Source organism: Buteo buteo, chromosome 20 (assembly GCF_964188355.1).
Source record: "Buteo buteo chromosome 20, bButBut1.hap1.1, whole genome shotgun sequence".
In the NCBI taxonomy this organism is placed as follows: Eukaryota; Metazoa; Chordata; class Aves; order Accipitriformes; family Accipitridae; genus Buteo; species Buteo buteo.
In genome coordinates, this window is record NC_134190.1 from 9158356 (window position 1) to 9178958 (window position 20603).

General features: G+C 40.5%; 2 protein-coding genes across 4 annotated transcripts in view; one reads left to right on the forward strand and one right to left on the reverse strand.

Annotated features, from left to right (window-relative positions):
- FAM8A1 (family with sequence similarity 8 member A1) lies at nt 1-8706 on the forward strand. The gene is made up of 5 exons (XM_075052316.1): nt 1-602; nt 4208-4328; nt 6501-6624; nt 6848-6987; nt 7304-8706. Exons 1-5 carry the CDS (start codon nt 26-28, stop codon nt 7446-7448), a joined length of 1107 nt encoding a protein of 368 aa, XP_074908417.1. The 5' UTR covers nt 1-25; the 3' UTR covers nt 7449-8706.
- Nucleotides 8707-9956: 1250 nt separating this feature from the next.
- The window catches only part of NUP153 (nucleoporin 153), a 47123-nt gene continuing 36476 nt past the window's right edge, over nt 9957-20603 (reverse strand). For all 3 annotated transcript variants that reach the window (XM_075052310.1, XM_075052309.1, XM_075052308.1), the window contains 6 exons: nt 19124-19318; nt 17761-18603; nt 15706-16074; nt 13672-13944; nt 12156-12315; nt 9957-11690 (listed from right to left, as the gene is read on the reverse strand). In XM_075052310.1, the coding sequence (XP_074908411.1) occupies nt 11606-11690; nt 12156-12315; nt 13672-13944; nt 15706-16074; nt 17761-18603; nt 19124-19318 (1925 nt within the window). In that variant the 3' untranslated portion in view covers nt 9957-11605. The remainder of the gene's footprint in view (nt 11691-12155; nt 12316-13671; nt 13945-15705; nt 16075-17760; nt 18604-19123; nt 19319-20603) is intronic.

Consider the following 20603-nt stretch of genomic DNA (forward strand, 5'->3'; position numbering starts at 1 on the left):
CTCAGTGTCAGAGGGGACGGAGGAGATGGCGGAGCCCGGCGCGGGCCGGAGCGGCGCTGGGGCGGCAGCGATGGCGGAGGGCGACAGCCAGGGGAACGACAGCGTGGCCGGAGGAGAGGCCGCCGCTGCGTCGTCGCCGCCGCCGCGCTCCCCTCCGGCGGCCGTTGCGGGGGAGGGCGGCGGGGCGAAGCCGCTGAGCGCGGCGGAGTACGCGCGGCGGGTGCACCAGTGGCTCTGGGACTCGTACTGCGGGTACCTCAGCTGGCAGGGCTGCCTGCCCGCCCTCCTCGCCGCCTCCGCCGCGCCCCCCTGCGCCGCCGGCCCCCCTCGCGTCGCCGCCGCCCCGCCGCCCCCTCCCTCCCCGCCTCCGCCGGGGGCGGCCGCCGCCGCTGCCGCCGCCGCCTACTACAGCCCCTTCTACCTCTTCGCTCCGGCGCCGGCCCACACGGCCACCGCCGGGCCGGGCCCCCGCGCCGCAGCCCCCGCCTCCGCCGCCCCCGCTTGGCCGGGAGCGGCGGGCAGGTTGACCCCGCTGCCCAGGGCGGCCTCCGGCAGCGGCGCCGGCACCGGCGGCGCCCCCAGGGAGACGGGGCGGCCGGCAGGTGAGGAGGGGCGGGCGGGCCGGGGGTCGCCTGGCGGGGGGGGGGCGGGAGGAGAGGGAGCGGCCGGCCTGGCCCTCGGTAGCCGTGAGGGAAGGGGGGCGGCGGGCTGCGCCCGGGTGGCTGGTGAGCCGGCGTCTGCCTTGCGGGGTGGGCAGGGGGCTGGGAGCGGAGGCGCCGGCCCCGCCGGTGGAGCTGGCTCGCTGCCCGCAGCGCCTCGGGGCTCCGCGGGCCCCTCCGCCGCGGTTCGGGGGAACGGTACCTCGGGAAGGAAGCCGGGGGTTTTGCAACATTGGGGGTCGCTGCGCTTCTGTGGGCTGAGGACCGGGGCACGTAGCTGTGCCTTGTCAAAAAAAAAAAAGAAAAAAAAAAAAAGGCGATGGCCCAAATACTGAGTCGGTAAATCCAGAACTTAATCCCTTAGCAGGTTTGAGGAGGTTGACTTGTGCATACAGCTTATAACTCCACTGCTTGTAAGGTGTTTTCGTGGATACGAAGGAGTTTATTTTTTCCAGTGAAACTTATTCTTGCGGTCGCAGGCTTGTGATGCACCTAGCTTTATATGTAGCCTGTTTGGAGGATGAAATCTAAACTAACTTTATCAGTGTTAGGGGGCTCTTGGTGCTTAAATAAAACTTTTAATGAAATCGAAGCAGAGAAGTAAAAACATGCTTACATTTAACAAGCTAACAGCAGGACCTGAGGTAAATAAAAGTCTGTTATGGCTATAGTTATTGAAGACCCTGTATAGCAGTGCTTTTGTTTATATTTGTTCAAGAGTAGGACAGACTTGCTCTGATCACGTCAGAGATAAAACCCAAAGCACAAACATTTCCTCACAAGCCGAGGAGCCCATAGATGACGTTCCCTGAGTGTTTGGTAGCACCCTCGGTAATGGCAGAAAACCATGGAGCAGAACGCTGCCGAAGGACTTTGGAGAAAAGCCAGATCTCCTTTCTTTCTGCAGGGCAAAGTATAGCATTACTGATCTGTAACATTATTTATAAGCTCAATCGCTGCGTGTGAGGGGAGAGCGTTTTTGGTTGCTTTTTCTTTCTTTTGAAAGGAAGGGAATCTAGCTTCAGAACTTGCTTCTTTCCTGTGTTTTTGAGCAGATGTTGTTTAAACAAGTTTATAACACAAAGTAGTATTTTCTTTAATTGTGCCCTGATTCTGAGTTATAGATTGCTTATAAACAGATACTGCCAGTCATTGAAAAAGACGATATGGACAAAGGCTAGACTGAAATGATTCTTCGATTTTTACCTAGTTCTTCGGGAGCTAATTCCATATGTTAAAAGTAATTTGGGCATGAATAGCATTTCATGCTGCTGAACATGGTTATTCTGAATGCGAAATACTGTTGCAGCACCTGGCCTGCTTAAGGGAGCTCCGTATGTGATACAACACAATTGTGAACAGAGACTGTTGTGCTGGTGCTTTGGCTCCAGATTGCAAATGGATGTATCTGGAACAGCTAAAGCAATTACAGCTCCTTCTTTTCTCCTGCAGATTATTGCCCACACAGCAGGCTGGGCCGGGCAGGTCATGTATCTGTCCCTACAGCACTGCAGTTTACAGCCTGGTGTGCTTACATAAGCTGAAGTAAGTGACAGCTTATGTTAATGTTGCAGATTTTAAACTGGAATGTCAAAAAGTGGAATTGGTAACTGCCTCTTCCAGTTCAGTCTGCCTGCAGGTGTGTGTCAGAGCACCAGTATTAAGCAGGCTTTTTGTGGACGGTCATCACGTTTTAAGATGCTTCCTCCCCTTGCCCCTCCCTGCCTTACTGCAGGAGATTACTGCTCTTCTGCTGGGAACAGTAGGGCAAAAAGTGCGTCCAAGCCTCAGCTGCCCTGTGGCTGACTGTTGCAAACCCATCTTTGTTACTAGCTTAATGTTATGATCCAAGACTTTGAGCTGAGATGGATGCGTGTTGCATTTGGCTGTCCCTGCCATACAAATAGTAACCCCTGGCAAAAGAGTGGATTTCTGGGATGAGGAACATCTCAAATCACTACAATGGAAATCTGCCAGAGTCTAAGGGTTGTCAAGGTTTCTTAATACAATGGACTTTAACATAATTTAAATATTTATTTTCTTAGTCCCACTTAGCTTCTTACTTATTCAGTCATTGAATTTAATATATTCAAATGAAACTATGCCACCAAATTCAACAAACGTGCTCCTTTTAACAGAGCAAATGAACGCTTTTATCTGGTGCTATATGCTCAAGCTGGGATTGGGAGACTGGCTATGCTCCCTTCTGCCTTAGTTGAAGAATCTTTAATTAGAATTTAATTGACAACTTGGACATGCTTTGACAATGAGAATTGAATCCGTTGTAGTAGTTATATATGTAACAGTCATGCTGCTTGATAGTATCGTTGCAGAGTGATGGGTGAAACAGGTATGGAACAAAGATATTTAAACCAAAGTACATTAGGTAAGAACTTGCTCTTACTTAATCACTGCTTGATTATACTTAACCCATTTAAAAAGCGCCCAAGTGCCACAGGTGTTCAGCTTTGCTTGCATAGCTTGGGAGGCCGGGGATGGCAGCATCAGTCTCAGCAGTTGAACTGTGGAGGCTTATTCTAAGTGAAATTTGATGATTGGAGAGAGGAACGATTTTCTTTCCTCTCCTTTTCTCCTTTCCCTTTGTGTGGGGGTAGGCATTCTCAGAAACACTAACAAACCCGGTCACTATTTTCCACAAGTTACATCTAGTAGTACTTGGGTATTTCTAAATGAAGTCTTGATGTGAGTCCTTGCTGGTTTCATGTGAGAGTCATGTTTGCCCTTTGGGAAGTAGAGGTGTAGATGGTTCCAGATGAAATTATTTTGCAACACTGTTCCTTGGAAACTTTCGCAAATACTCTTTAATGATTGTTTTCTTTGCTTTAATCAGTTGAGGTAGCATTAGCAACAAAAGCTTGTAACTCTGACTACTTACTTTGTGTCCATTTGCACATGGCCAATTAAATAGGAGAAATGTGTTACATTTTCCAGCTCATGATAGGGCAGCATGCTGTGTTTTATTATAATAAGTAGTCTACAGGAATGTTTATGTCAAGTATGAGTAATATTTTCATCTGCTCCTGTTTCTGGGTCTGACTGGAGACAAAATAGGTTGTGTTTTACTTTCAGAGAGCTGGTACTTGGTACATACGGAAGCCTTGCTGCTGAGTGATAAGAGTAGTGGTAGTAGATCTAAGATCTGATGTTCCTCTTATCTGAACTCTCAGATTTACTGAAACCTGTTCTCTGTGAGGCTGTTCTAAACGAAAGAATACAAAAATTGATGCATCTTCAATGTACTTTGGTCCTTTAGTGGGGTGGGATTTTGTCTGTAATCCTAATTATGAGGGGACTCGGAGTTCTGAAAGAGTTTGATTTAATTTAAGAAGGTTCTTATAACGCACTTTAAATAATTCAGATTTTTTTTTATTCATACCCTTTTAGAAGTTTTCTCGAAGATGTGAGCTGAGATCAAGATCTTGATTATGTTCTTGCAGTGAGGTTAATGTGAAATGTTCTTTAGATGATGGTGTTTTCTTTGTGTTAGTGCAGTAAAATCTGGGTAATGTTAACTATTTCTGTTACAGGTCGGGAGTTCATTATCCCTTCACTGGCACACAGGTTCATAGCAGAGATGGTGGATTTTTTTATTCTGTTCTTTATAAAGGCAACCATTGTTTTAAGTATTATGCACCTCAGTGGAATAAAGTAAGTTGAACAATTTAAAGCTTTGTTATATATATAGCTTTAAGCTCTTCATGTGCTTTGAGGTGTTGTGATGTATATATGGTATGCTTATGCATATGATGGCACTTAATAACTGACGAAAGTTGAGGAAAAAGCACTGCTAGGTTAACTTCCTTTTAAATACTTATTTTGGGTCAGCTGATGGAAACAAAGAATTTGTACAGGTGTCTTTGTAGGCTTGTAAACTCCTTACTAAGGATAGATTAGACCTGCACTCTTATTTTGTGGGGGCCAATAGCAAGATCTTTAAAAAGCCCTTTAAAATTTTCAAAGAAAAAACACTGACAAATAAACTTGTTTTTAAACAGCCTTTAAAAATGTAGTGGATTTGGCTGGGATGGAGTTAGTTTTCTTCATAGAATCTCCTATGGTGCTGTGTTTTAGATTTGTGACCAAAGCAATGCTGACCCACAACAAAAAAAAAATTTAGATCCTGCATGTCAGAATGTATGTACTTTTAAAATACAGCCTGACTGCTAGGAATACTACCATGCCACAGTCTCTACTGGGTATAAGTTGGGTTTCTTAAAAAGTATGATTAAGCATTGTGTGTATCAACTATACACTAGACTGAAAGATTCTTCATTTCACATTTTTATACTTGGATGTAATCATTTACCTCAAAGACTGTTTCTTTTTTATCTGCTTCTTTAACTGTAGATATCTTACTCCGTAGCTCATTTAGTTCGTCTGCTTTGGGTTGGTGTAGTCAAATATTTTGGTCTGATTAGGAGATGAGAGCTTGGTGTAGTCAGTAATTCCATTACTGTACAAACACATTTGACAATCCAAGTTCTCTGCTAAAGAACCTTCCAAATGTTGACTGACTGTAAACTGATGCTATACAGATTAACATCTTTCAGACACCTTAAACTGCTGCTTGAAAGCTGTGTGGAAGAGCATCAAACCCCAGACAATAAATATGTCAATGTAAATGATCAGTGGTTTTTGTTCAGATAAGTGTGTAATTAAAATGCCAAACTCTCAGTTCTGTTTAGTTGCCAAAACCTCCAACTCTAACCTGACGGCTTGTATTTCCATTTTGTTTTTAGTAGGCTGAGAATGATACAAAATGAAGTACTGGAAAGATGGGGAACAACTATATGTATGTTGCTTCTGTAAAGTAGTGAAGGTGATGGAAAGAGAGGGAATCTTTTTCAATTATTTTACAGTATATTCAATATTCCTTCTTTTGCAAGAGCCAATAAGTTGCTTACAAGTAACTTCAGAGAAACACGCTGGGTTTTGGCTTTTGGGGTTTTTTTTGCTTGTGAGAGGGATGTGGTTGTGCTTGAGGTTAGGCTGAGGAGTTGTCATGAAAAAAATATGTCCTCGCAGGTTCAAGACAGAGACCTCAGGCCAAGGTTGTATTGAAGGGAAATGCAGGTTGTGCCACGCTATTTTCTTACTTCCTTAAGTCTGAATAAAGAGGAGGGCAAGTAGTACAGATACAGATGGACTGTTTTGAAGTGGGACTGCCCATTTCTACACAAGTAGTAATTCTCACTTACATGCATGAGTGAAAAGTCCTTGTCTAAATACATGTTGCAAGTATGTCCATTCCAGGTATCAGATAAGAATGTTAAATCTGTAGAGTTTATCTTGTAAAAATATGCAATTGACTCAAAATTGAGGCTTTGCATAGGTTTGTTAGTTAAGAACCAACAGTTTCAATTGCTTCAAGTTAAAAGCTTCCCCTTGCATGTGAAGGTGCCTGCCTCTGGAAGAGTATGGTGAGCAGTAAAGACTACTGAGAATGAGGAACCCTGACCATGCAAAGGGAGGCTAGGTCTGCCTTGCTTGCTTGGGGAGACTGGCAATTTCTCCCTCGCATTTATGGAGCAATGTGAGAATTTTCAGAACAATTCTACAGCTTACTAACCCAGGGACACCATTGTGCAAAAGTGGTAATAAAGAATGATCTTTTCTTAATAAAAAGACAAAACAAACTAGGCAGCAGCTTGGAAGGAAACCTAGAGTTCTGAATTTTACTGGCTTGTGTAGTAGCAGAGAAGGCAAGGAGCTTTTGTTCTTTTACTAATACCAGAGCTGAAGGAATGAATTCTAGTACTGAAGGGGTAACGTCGGTATTGGGAGAAGGATGGCTTTAAAGTTCAGTCTTATTTTGTACAGGGACATCTCTAAATTTGCTATGCATTACATCATAGAAGAAATAGATGAAGATACGTCCATGGAGGATTTGCAGAAAATGATGATAGTAGCTCTCATCTACAGGTTATTAGTCTGCTTCTATGAGGTAACTACTCATAAACATTAACTTCTATAGTTAATAGTTGTCAGTTGTTGAGTAAATGTTGAAAGAAATTCTGTCACCATCGGCCTATAAAGTAAATCCTCTGTACAGTATTTTGGATTATGTTGAAGCTTATGAGATTTACATAGTTTTGATGAAAACCAAGTTTGCTAGACCAATCAACAACATGGTGTTGTGTGGAATTGAAATAACTTTTCTTTTGCAGATTATCTGTATTTGGGGAGCAGGTGGAGCAACCCCAGGGAAATTCTTGCTTGGACTGCGAGTTGTGACATGTGATACATCTGTACTTATTGCGCCCAGCCGTGTGTTAGTTATCCCTTCTTCCAATGTCAGTATGACAACGTAAGTGCTCTTAGCTCAGTTGTGTTGCTTTTAGGTCAGTAGCGTGGAAAGCGTGTGATTTACACCATTTCTTTATTATTGGCCTTTGCAATAATTAGATTGCAAGAGCTATTGTTAAGATTCTGTGATCTAAGAATAAAATGGCAATTATTCAATTGTGAATATTTCTCAGGTTAGGTGGTAAAATAATCTTCTAAAACCTGGAGATTGATTTTTGTGCTGTACGAAACTGAGGCACTGAACTTGAAAGTAAACTACCTACTAATATAAGCAGAAAAGTGAAAATAAGGCACTGAATGTTTTATTCTCATTTCAGGTCCACAATACGAGCTTTGATCAAGAATTTTTCTATTGCTTCATTTTTTCCTGCATTCATTACACTGCTGTTTTTCCAGCATAACAGAACAGCCTATGATATTGTAGCAGGGACTATTGTAGTAAGAAGAAATGGAGTCAGATGATACCAAAAGATGAGATTTCCAGACTGGTTTTGAACATCCCCTCCCATCCCCAGTGAACAAAGACCTATCCCAAAACTGAAATCGAGGTATCTATCAGAATCTTTTGCCCGAGTTGTATGGGAACTGATTCAGAAGCTAAAGAAAATGTTTTGCTCCAGTATGATGCCAGCAGCTACCGTCAAAGTATTGGGAGTTTTCATAAATGCCAAAGAAGTTTGGGAGAAACAATCCCTATTAAATCTGGAAGTATTAACCTCCGATTGATGAGGAAGAAGGTGGCTGTATTAACTGCGGAAGGGAGCTGTTCTGTTCGTCAGTCTGTGGAAAGCGGATACCTAGAAATACTCCACCTTAAAAGACATGTCACTCCTGCAGTTTTGGATGTTGGCAGGTAATGAGAAAATCAAGTTGATTTCCAAGCAGTTGCCTAAGTTGTATGATGAACTCTGAGGGGAAGAGAACTGCAGTATTAGACAGTAAGGCAAATCATGTTAATTAAATTAATTGCCATGTGTGTAGAAAGAGAAATGAGCAGTGTTTATCATGTCCCTTATCTGCTTCACAGATCATATTCCCTCACCTCTTTAAGTGTTTTATTAGAACATTGATGTGAAAAGTTTTTTGCATGATTTTCTCAAGTATTGTCATTTATTTCACATGTCAAAGCTAATAAAGAGGTGAAATAATAGCTGCTTTTTCTCTGGGAAGGGTATGTTACACTGCAGTGTTAGTGAATTGGCATGTGTAAATAATTTTGGAGCTATGAACAGTACAGATCATGCTAATGAAAGGTAACTTTTTTGCTTCTGTTTGGAGTGAAAGCACTTGGCCTATTTCTTGCATATAATACCAAGCAAAGCAACTGATTGTGTTTCAGGAGCATGCAGAAAACATTAACTGAAATGTGTTATGGGTGTAAATCTACAAATACTGGTTATTTTCACTTTATAATTCTGGCTAATTGTTTGTATATTCAGAATAACTTAAATACTGAATAAAGAAGCCTAATATTTTGCATGATACATAGCTTTGATAATGTTTATTCTCATGTTATTAGTATCTTGGGAAAGGAATATAAGCAACACTGTTAATGTTTTATTAAAATTTGAGTAAGAGTTTGGAATTCTTCTAGAGCCCGGTTTTTGTGTGTTCCTCCCTTAAGGTGTAAGTTGCCACTCAGTGCCTGAAGTTCTTGCCCTACCTTCAGTTTTGAACAATGGTTTGGTTGACAATAGAAATAAATGACCTTGGTTCTCTCTCTTGTCTTCAGGTGAAATAACTTAATCAGTAATGTGTTAATATTCTGCAATATTTTAGTTTGACAAGTGGTGTTCTTCTGTGTATAAATGCAATGTTCTGTGTGTGCATTCTGATCTTCATTTACAGTAAATAGTGGGAGAATGACATTTTGCCATCAGTTATCTCTCCAGAATGAAGTTGCTACCTTTTTAGATAATGACTTCAGCTATTTCTGCTGAAGTAAAAAAAAAAAACACAAAAACCACCCCACAAAACTGATTTTAAAGTCTTTGCATAATCAGAAAGTATATCTGTATCAAAATACCTCACCATTTTGAGGGTTACTACTTTTTTACACTAATAATTTATTACCAAACAAAAAGACTTTGGCATCTTAAATGTACTGGTAGCATTACAGCAAGGTTACTGCCATGCATCACTGCAATAATAATGATTAAATAATAAATGGCACTAAGCAAGCCTGAATAAAGCACCTTTTGAGGTTGTTAGACCACTTGAAGTGAAGATCTTTAGCTGAAACAGAGCTTCAGTGATACCACTTTACTGTTCTTTCAAAGAATTGCACTGTTGACTTAAGCATCGAAGTTAAAAATTCAGGCATGGCAATGAGCCTGACAGAAGCTAAAGCTGTCAGAACTAACTGAAGTACCTCCTAGGGTGAGTTTTGCCTATTTGCAATTATCAGGTATAAATACAAAAAGAACAGTTGTTCTATTTACTGTAGCAGTGACCTAGAAACTAGGATTCAAGATCAGGAGGAAGGGAAAAGCAGCACTGTTGGCTAAAACTTTATTGCTGCCACTTCAGGTGTAAGGGAAAGTATCTCTTACCCTGTAGAAAAGCACTACCCTTTCCACAGCAGGTAAAGAAAACACAATTCAAGAACACAGAGCCTGTCCATGGAAATACATATACATTATGCTGTTGTAAACTCCAGCTTTTTGCGTAAGAGACAAACTAAGTGCATTGAAGATGCAGCTTTTTTCTGTTTGTAGAATGAGTATGGGGCAAGTGATAGAGCTAAGGAAAAAGTGAATTTTGTGGCATTTTTCCGATTTAGACATCTGGAAATATATAACTGCATATAGACCCTCCACAGCTACAGTGGCAGGATGTGACTGAATAGCAGCTTACGTGTGTGTTTTTAAAGTCTAGCTGCTGAATATTTTCTATTTATAGAAGTAGTTATTGGATCTCTACCCCTGTAAGACTCCCATGAAAACAGAAGTTAGCCTTTGTCCTCCTGTCAAGTCTAGTTCGTGGTTAGAAAAGTATCTCATTTTGTAATACCAGCACTGGTAACTGTACAAGTACTGAGCAGCACTAGCAGGAATGGCAGCAGTGCTAGCAAAAAACCCCAGCAACGCTTCTGAAGACAGGTAAAGCTTATGTAATTATGTGGGTCTTCTCAGTTCTAGCTGTAGCAAGCAATCAGATCTCAACCCTAACCCAAATGCTGTAGCTCAGTAAAAGTTCAGCTGTGGTCCCCACACAAACAAGAGCATTTCCTCTCATTTTACTAGAACAATGTCTGTTCTGGAAGAAGCTCCTCCAACTGCTACAGAAGTGGAAAAAACCCCAAATTACTCATTTGCAATGAGTAATCTTCAGTTAGAATGGTGGTGAATGGTTCTAACATTAGCACTTTTTTTTTTTTTTTAAATAGCTCTATAAAAATTAACTGCAACCATTGCAGCCAGACAGCTGACAAAGCTCAAAGCTTAAGTCCTATGGTAAAGCTCTCCTTCCTAAGAGGGAACTAAGATCCTCTAAAATCAGTGTCACTGTCAAAAAATGTGTGACACGGCTCAGTTTGAGTGCATCTTCTTGTACAGTTAGAGCTGCAGCTGCCTTTGTGGAGAGTTAAAACTGCCAGACAGTATTTCGTAGTTTTTATTGATGGCATTTATCCCATGGTTTAACATGTTAATTATACTGTAATAAACATGGCTTTAATATTAAACTTTTCCTTATTATCCAAAGTCACCACAGTCCATTTCAGTAAATATAAAAATATATACTTAATACTTTGTACAATACTGGTTTTTGGTCCAAACAAAAATGGATCAGAAAAGCCAATAAACTTACTTTAAGAATTCCCAATTTTAAAGATTTTCTAAATGGATTTAGGCAACTTTGAATAATGGGATTTACATAAAATCTGAGACAATACTAAACAAAAATGGCCGTAACACACAAAATTAAAATTTCAATTTCACAGATTTGTTATGCCAAAAAAGTACATAAAGAAACAAAATTGTATTTACACATTTCATAATAAAATAACAAAGGCGAGACAGGTGATAAAGGGCTGTAAGAATGAAAATATAGAAATAGCATATAATTATTAAATGAAGAACTACAGATCTAACAAGTCCTTAGCATGGATCATCCTTTAATCAGTCTTCCTCTATCAGAAAATTTTAGTGCACGATACACCCAAACTCACTCACTTCACACATACACCAGCACAAACTCAGCATAGAAATCATTCATTATCAACATCCTCTACTCTATACAGCATCCCTCGCTGATATAATTACAATTTCGAGGCGTCAGTAAACGCAGATGAGCGCACATAGTGGTGCAGATGAAGAGGTATTGTACAAGCCATTCACTGTGCAGGCTCTACTCACGGCTACAGCCAGACCATGCCGAGTCAGTGAAAGAAGTAACTTGCTGGAGTCTAAAATAGTTTTGCTTGAGAACGGCCCTGTTGCCAACTCTATTTGTTACCAAAAAACTAACTGGGGAGAGGGGAGGGAAGGAAAGGGCAGCAGAGTTTTATATTCCTTTAGGCAGATCTGACTTCAGCTAACCCAGCATGAGGTACGATCCCAAAAACTGAACAATGCAGGGTAGTAGCTGCTTCGAAAGTTGCTTTACGAATCGGGCGATTATTTTCTACGTCTAACTGCAGTCTTTATCTTCCGACCAGAAGCTGAAGATCCAGAGGCAGAGAAAACATTTTTCCCATTAGTCCTATCAAAAGAAATTAGTAGTTCAGAGTTTAGGACAGTAGCTGAAAATTCAGTAGCAGCACCAAGTAGATATTCCAGAACAACTGTTTCATAGTCTTGTCTCACTAGTTATCAGCTGGCAACAAATGGCATATGATGAACAGGAGGAAGAGAGTTCCAGAACCCAAAAGCAATTACAGCTCTCTCATTCAGAAGGTAAGTAGCAGCATAATGGCTAGATACAGATTTTACCCTTCAAGAACAAGACAATTTCACATAGGCCGATGTGTGATATTTCTGACAGCTAGGCTCCTTTAAAGATATCGTTGCTTAGTCAGCCAGTCAGGCTAATACAAGGAAGGATGCCCAATTTAGTTTCAAGCTCCAAGGTTCATCTGAACACCTCCCGATTTAACAGCAGTAGAGGCTGAACACTGTCCACTGACATTACCCGAAGCTCAAGGGAAATTCTGATATGGTCTCTTACCCCACTGTAAATGCTGGAGGCTGGCTGAACGAAAATCCTGAAGAGCCAGAAGGCTGTGCCGGTGCTGCTGGTGCAGGAGGATTCGCACCAAAAGTAAATACTCCTGGGTTATTTGGAAAGTTGAAATTGGAAGTATTACTTCCGAACTGGAATACAGAACCTGGGAAGATGGGGTGGAAGCAGAAGGCAGTAAGAAAGTTGAAATTTGAATTCATCCTTTCCAGCAAAATCCTCATGTTCTTCCCACTATCTTTAATGATTTTTGGTTTTTTGCCAGTCACTCAAGACAACGAAGTTGGGGGAGGGAGCGCACCAGAAGTGCCAGATTACTACAGGAACGGTGCATAGAAGAGTTCATTCACTTCAACAGAGAATCATAAAGGGATTCTTAAAGTAACGCTGCTGGCACACTGATAATAAATTGTTTGCTAACTTCTGTACCACCATTAAGTTTATACCTATGCATACTGAAGTTTAGTAATAAAGTCTTAAATTACAGTACTGAATCACGTAGATTTATATTTAAGTAAACTGTGTTCATGCAGTCGATCTGGGGACTTCTTTTTATTTAATGTGCTAACACAGCACCTCACCTTAAAAAAAAAAAAAAAATTTCCTACCGTTAAAGTAACTAATAAGCAACACAGACAATCCATGGAGATTTTTATCTTTAAACTGCTACCTGATTAATGAAAGACTGACTGAATAACATGGTGTACCAATTAATCTACTGATTAGTACAAAAATGTCGGTTACTTTTAGTAGAGGCTATTTTGTAAAACTTCCGAGAGGAAAAAAGGAGGCTTTTGCCTTTAAGTATTTGACATGAGGGTATCAAATACATATGTTCTGGCAGTGTGTTTTTCTTTTTTAATAATTACTAGTGTGGAACAGGTCTTTCTTACACTTAAATTATAAGGATCATTCTCTGACCCCTTCCCACGGTATTTTATACTTCATTAGTAAAAAGAACTTTATTTAAAGTCTTAACCCATAAATGCTTAAAAATAATTCTGACCATATTCTTACACAACAAAGCCCCCAATCCAAATAAATTGCCAGAGCCTGTTAATGAAGTCAGATAACGAAGAACTACTCTAAGAAATCCAAAAATAGTAATTTTGCAGTGCCTCTGCCGTTCTGGTTTCTACAATCTTACCAGCGAATACCTCCATGGTTTTCAATGCTTCCTTTTAATCACTAGACTTCTCAAGAAAACAAACCCACCATTTAGCGGCAGGGTTGCAACCTCCGTGTCTGCTAAGTCTCTTGTGGAGAAGGCTTACTGTGAAGCTGGCATACCTATGGCACATCCTCCACAGTCAGGAGTGAGACACAAATGACTTAACTCTGTAGCCATTATTTTTATGGAGGGCAATTCTTACACTTAAATATGCACACAAGGCAGAAGTCTTCTTTCTCCATAAAATTTAAGGTGCACTTAATGAAAAATGAAATAATACATACATAATCTTTGAGACCAAAAGGGAAGAGACCAAAAATGTTTGGCACTCACCAGCACTGGGGGTACCAGAGCCAAAACCAGGCTGTTGGGTCGCTTGCTGTCCGAACACAGAGGGCTGAGTACTGCTCGTCACTGAGCCGAAGGCAGGAGGAGCAGGCTGAGCGCCAGCTGAAAACAACGTTGTTGACAGCGATCCAAAACTGGGAGCACTTGGCTGGCTGGACCCTTGGCTCTGGCCAAATGCTGGTGGCTGGCTGGTGCCAAATGCTGGGCCGGCAGGAGGCGCTGCAGGCCCAGAGCCAAACAGAAATGAAGAGGACGACCCTTGGGGAACAAGACAAATATCAGTATATGCCAGGTTTCCCCCCCTGCCACTCCTGAAGAATGAATCTAGAAACAAAGGTTCTAAAACCCCATGTTTCCCAAGTCTGGTAGCTGAATACTCCTCTTCATTTCAAACTAATTGTGTGAGTATATAAAACAAATACTACATCAGCCACAACAGAAATTGCACCTTTTCTTGTAAGTAACATGACAAACACCATGTTTAATGAGAGTTGGAGAAAATTAAATCTTAAACACACTGGCTGCCTAGACTCAGATTACTGCCTTAACATTCATGTTCTAGAAACACATTCCCACAAATAGTATGTTTTAATTTGTATTTACGAAAAGCTGTTTGTATCACATAAGAAATATTCATTCAAATTGTATTTTTCAAACATGCAAAATACAGCTCCTCATTTATTAGGATCAGGAGAACATGAATCTTTCTTGTCAGCAACTGCACCCCTCCCTGCCCAAGCGTTTACCATTATCAACTTCCAGAGGCCAAATCAAGCTTGCAGAGATCTCTGTACTCAAAAACTTGGTTTAGCAGAGTAATTCTCTACGTAACATCAACAGACAACCAACTCATTTGTTTAGCTGCTTAGGTTCTGCACGGCCAGCAGAAATACCAAAATGAAAATATGTGAGTGAACAGTGACTCTGAATGGACACAGCAAATCTGGTATGCAAAAGGGGACATTTTAAACAGCACTATTTACATAATTTAAGCAGCCTTCATGCAACAGAAAATACCCGCTATTGCACCATAACTTGGAATGGCTGACTGCTTCTCTTTCCAAGAAGATTGAACAGATATACAGTAAAAGTTAACATATGCTTCTCCATAAAAAAAAAAAAAATCTTTCATGAAGATGTTTGAAATATAGCATCACCTACTAACAATATGACACTGAAAGTTACTGATTTGTAAGCAGGTTAAATTGATCTGCTGGTTGTTATAATGTAGGGCTGTTCTCTCTCTGTTTCTGATACACAAAAAAGTGTGCAAATTTAATTTCTATGAATGACAAGGTTAAGCAATCAGATCAAACTAGGTGAAATGTCTTCCTCACATGTTCAATCTTAATTCCAACATACTGCTAGGCTAGCAGGAATACAGATGATTTGGTGGACTTAGTCTTGTGTCATACTGCTAAATTCATGCAGAGGGGTAACGAACATTAAACATGAAAAAACTATAAATTCTTATCTCTGTCTTCTCTAAATTGCTAGAAAATGAAAAAACACTGGCCATAATGCTTACTAGAAACCAGTCCTTAAGCAGCAGCAGTGTAGAGGTACTATGTTTATATATACTTGTGAAGGAAGGATTTTGCAAATCTTGACACTATTTACAACAGTTGAGAGTTTTAGGTACAGAAGAGAAAAATCAGGGAAGCTGTAATTCATTGACTTCTAACTGTAAGCACCGGACTGATAGTGAGAAGAAAGAAACTATCATTGTCAACTATCATTGAAATTATCATGGTGAAAAGTTCCTATACAAATTGAAGTCCAGTAAAGGGTTGTCCTTTGTCTAAAACAATGCTGCTGCCAGTTCATTCCTAAACTGTATTTCCCAGACTGAGAAACACTGAGCCCCAATTTATATTGTTGAATATAAATACTCAATATTTTTCTCTACTTCCATGCATTTGGCCTACACATTCTCCAAAGTAAATTATTCATGAAACAGTACTTCCTTGGTCCACTACGTAATGGCAAAAATGAGAAGAGCATCTATTTAAAATGTACCTGTTGAACTTGATGTGGTTGTGGCTCCAAAGGTAAAGCCTGGAGTTGCTGCATTGGTACTGCTGGCTCCTGAACCAAAGAGAAATGAAGCAAGAGCCGTGCCGGTGCTGGAAGATGTGGTTGCTGGTTTGTTTTCTTGAGGGAAGCCAAATGACTGAGAAGCTGCAGATTCTGCAGAATTGCCAAAAACAGAGCTGCTCACAGTGTTGCTGGGTTGTCCAAACACAAAGGGAGCGGGAACTGGCTGAGGATTTGAGGATGAGATGGTGCTGCCAAACACACTGCTGCTGTTGGCCGAAGTGGTGGGTATGACTGTGCTGGAGGAACTTGAGCTCAAGAAGCTGAAGGATGGCTTTGCTGCTCCTTGATCTGAAAGGAAGAACAGTACATAAATGACCACAGAAATGCCAAATGAAGTACAGGAAGTAGACTCCTGTTTCAATCACCATACAAAAAGCAGTCCTGAATGACACCTCAACTACTATCCCAGCTACTATCACTTCATAAGATCCAGATTTAATGTGCTGATTGCTGCCATCCATAATTAAAGCCACGGAAGAATTGTGAAGAACAAGGACACCACTGCAGTCTAGACTTCATTGGTTAAAAACATTAAGTACTGGCTGTCATTACCTGAACCAGCATTAACCAGTACTTCTGAACTCTTCAAACAAAAATGTATTTCAGATGTTCTTGGAAGAACAACATCAATCACCTCTAACAGTTTTATGGCTTTGCTCAATGGAGTACTGAAAAACAGAGTGATACAGTTGCATTTGTAGCTTGTTTGAAAATACAGCTGTGTCCCTACAGCTTTAAGTCAACCAAAGCTTACCATCCTCCAGCCTAACTCTTCCAAGCTTAAGCACCAGCAAGACCTGCTTTTAGGAGCAACGGAGAACAATTCTCTGTTAAGACCACTGTTATAAAGTACTGAGTGCAGTTTTACACCCTTAAAATAGAGCTGTCTTTTAAAGTCAGTCATTCTTCAGCCTTCCCTAAGCTGCTATTCCAATTCTCGTTATTAATTTGTGATCTTGTTTTCAATTTCCCACTATCTTTTTTCCCAGCAGTTATGGCCCCTTTTCAGCTATGCCATTTTTAAGGGAATATACCATTCTTCAGAACACTTCTTAAAATTTCCTTTTTGGACAAGGTGCTTCATTAAATTTCCATGACTAAATCAAACTCCAGAACTTTACCTGGCAGGTAAAAAAAAAGAAAACAACAAACCAAACAAGTAATAAACCAAACCCAACCTCAACTCCACCACCACACCCATCTCCCCTCCTCCAAAGCCCACAACCCTCCAAAAACCTGTCTGTTCAGTAGCAGTTCAAACTAAGAATACTGTGATTAAAACCAGTATAACCCTATGTATTGCTTTTATTCAGGGTCACTTACTGATGTCCTTTTCTATATCACTTCAGAAATTAGAAACTAATTCTGTGCTCTAAAACACAGTTACTAAGCCATACAAATGGAATTTAACAGCCAGAATTTTTCCATGCAGTGATCACCACTTACCCACTGCAGACTTTCAACAAATTAAAGGAATACAAAACTGTGTAATATCTATGAAGTGATTTTTATACCTTTGTGGCAGTAGAGAAACAGCTGTACACCCTGCAGCATAGCTGCAAGTACATGGGAATAAGATATTCCCTCTCTTATCCCTTTTCACTATGAAAAATAACCCTAGTATGAGGCTTCTATACTGCACCATACTACAGATTTTATCACCAGCTGTGCTGCTACCACTGAGACAATACAACTTCTGTGTTCATACAAGAAGCGATATAGATTCCTTAAGGTGTGGCAATTTTTTTTGTCTAAACCTAGTGTTGACTCATTGAAATCTAAAATGGACTTGCTACATATTGTCTACACCCCCAACAACCAGAACTAAAGACAGACTGCATATAGTAATTAAACTTTTTCTAAAGCTCTAATGCATGAATATATCAAATCCCATAGATTCTGTCCAGTATGGCTTCAGAGGTATTATCTGATGGACACGAACAGACAAGCGAAGACAAAAGATGTTCTGTTTACCTGAAGTACTGGTTTGAGCCCCAAATGCAAAAGACGGCTTTGCCTGCTCAGTTTCCTTCTCTGATGGTTTAACAAAACTAAAATTGAATATAGGTTTTGCTGCGCTCTCCTCTTTGGTATGCTCCGCTGTCCCAGCTGAAAAGATAGGTTGTGCCTTTAACTCTTCATTGTCAGCTTTCTTTCCAAATGTTAATGGAGCAGCAGAAGTGACAGAGTCCTGTTTCTCTTCTGTCCTTCCCGAAACAAACTGTGAGGCAGGTGCAGACTCCACACTGCCAAAAGAGAAGCCTCCCTTTGTTGAAAGAGTTTCATCCTTTTTCTCATCTGACTTCTTAAATGCAAGAGCAGGTGATGCTACCTCCTTTTCTGCCACAGTTCCAAAAGTGAAGCCACTGACTCCGGTTTTATTCTCATTAGTAACTATGGAAGAAGTAGAACTCGTGCCAAAACCAAAGCCTCCCAAAACTGGCTCCTCTTTCTTTTCCTGCTGTCCCAGGCTTGCTGTCCCAAACTGAAATGTTGAAGGAGCCTGACTGCTTGTAGATGGAAGTCCAAAGGTAAAACTGTTACTTTTACTTTCTTTTTTACTGTCTTCTGATTTAGAGTCTGAGGAAGAAACTCCAAATTTGAAGTCCCCTGAACTAGCAGGAAACTTAAATCCCCCAGTCACAGTGTTGGAGGATGCAGATTCAGATGCAATGCCAAACTTGAAGCTCCCTTGTTCTCCAAATTTAAAATTTCCTGTGCTACCTAATGTATGAGAAGATTCAGAGGACGATGACTGGACACCAAATGTAAATGATGGCATTGCAGCATTTGTGGACACAGTAGCAGTACCAAAACCTGCAGAAGTAAGTAATAATGTTAAGTTTGCAACATATGATGTAATACATGTACTGTAGACTTTAGCTACATGGCTGGGAGTCGTCCTGAACTTCCCAGAGCCAAAACTGTTGAAAAAAAACCCCAAAAAACCACAAAACAAATAAAAAACCTCCACACTCTCTACATACACCTTTTCTCAATGGTATTCTTCTGTCCACCACTTGGCTTTGAAAAGTGTACTGCTGACTTCTTTGAAAGATCATGCTTTTGGTCTAAACTCCAAATGAACAAAACATAAGGCTTGTAAAGAACAACTGTGTCATTAATACAAGCTTTTCTCTAAGCAGCATAATCTTTTTCTGGGGAAAGGGTGTGGAAACATAGGTACTTCACCTTACTTAAGCAATATTCCCAGAGGAAGAAAGAACAATTTTGCCATACCTCAAAAGAAAAATAACTGTACTTAAAAAAAAAAAAAAAAACTAAAGAAAAAATAAATTGCAGAATGCACACATTTGTTCCTCTGATTAAGTATTACCTTTGAGCTCTGCTTTGGTGCCTGGCTTTGCACTTTCACAGGCTATACATTTTGTAGCTTCTGCTTTGTTTTGGACCAAGCAGACCTCACAATCCCAGCTTCCTTCGGGCTTCTTGAATTTGTCTAAATCCAGAAATCCTCCAGCAGAAGCAGAAAATGCAGAAACACTGCTACTGGTCACAGGCACTGAACTCCCTGAGAAATAAGCAAGATAGTTAATCATCCTGCTTAAATGATAAAGTGAATATGAACTTTTTAAGAAAATCTTAAATGCTCACTGAAATACAAAGTGGACAAGCGTAACAGTAAAAAAAACCCATCAAACTGCAAGTTAATTTCAGTCAAACTCCATCCGAGAATGTAAACAATAGAAACATCTAGATTAAGCATAAATTGAACCAATGACATTTGAACAGCAACTGCAGTTTATACAATACAGCAACATATTTCAGATGTAAATTAAAGATACTGTCCTCAACTAAAACTACTAAAATAATTTCTGGTGACACGAGTAACCATAGTCAAAGTTAGCACCGCTCAAGTTAATGATGACTGTCAAGTGATGCGAGGCTGAGTATTTATCAGAATGATTCATCACCGAATAGCAAAGACAGACATGTTCAAAACTACACCATGACAAAAAACAAACAAACAAAACAAAAACAAACAAACAAACAAACCCGAAAAAACCAAAACCCCAAACCACCAGAGAGGAACAAAAAGCTTCCAAACCCACAACTCTGTGTTCACTACAAGCTACAGTGTCTTCAACAGCAGCAGAAACCTCCATAAAGAGGCCCAAAAGACAACACTTGCCTTCTGATTTTTCTCCCCTGTAAAGGAAGAGATGTCACTTGATGCTGCACCCCAACAGAAAGCTTCAGCTCCATAAGTGTAAGGACTGAAGTGGACATCCAGAAGGCACAAAAGCATCACATAATTGTCATGTTCACCCACAGTTTTAAACTACTGAGGGTGGCGTTTAAGACAGAGGCAGAAGATAATGTCTCAAATTCAAAACAGTGAAGACTGGAATGGGTCTTCTCTTCCACAGCACATCCAGAGAATTTTTATCCTCTCATTTTACTTGCCTCACTCACCCCCTTGACAGATGTAATATAACTGTGCAATTCTCTGCACCACAACAGTCACAGCAAACCCCTCACACTTCCAAAATTCCTCCTTGCAATGGCTAGAGTCTCAGACAAAGGTGCCAGCTGATCACTCTGGGGGTCAAAGTCCATGAGAATAAAGCTCCCTCTGAAATGCATTATCTTATCTGAAGAAATTCCACTCTTACTGTACAGGATGATTACAAAAAGCACAATCTAGTCCACCCTAGATTTTGCACTGCCCCCCCCCCCCGATATATTTGCAAAGGTGGTTTTTGACATAACAGTATGTATTAAATGATATTAAGAGCCAATGAAAGTTAATACTAAAATAATTATTTGTGCTCTAAAAACAATAAACCCACCAC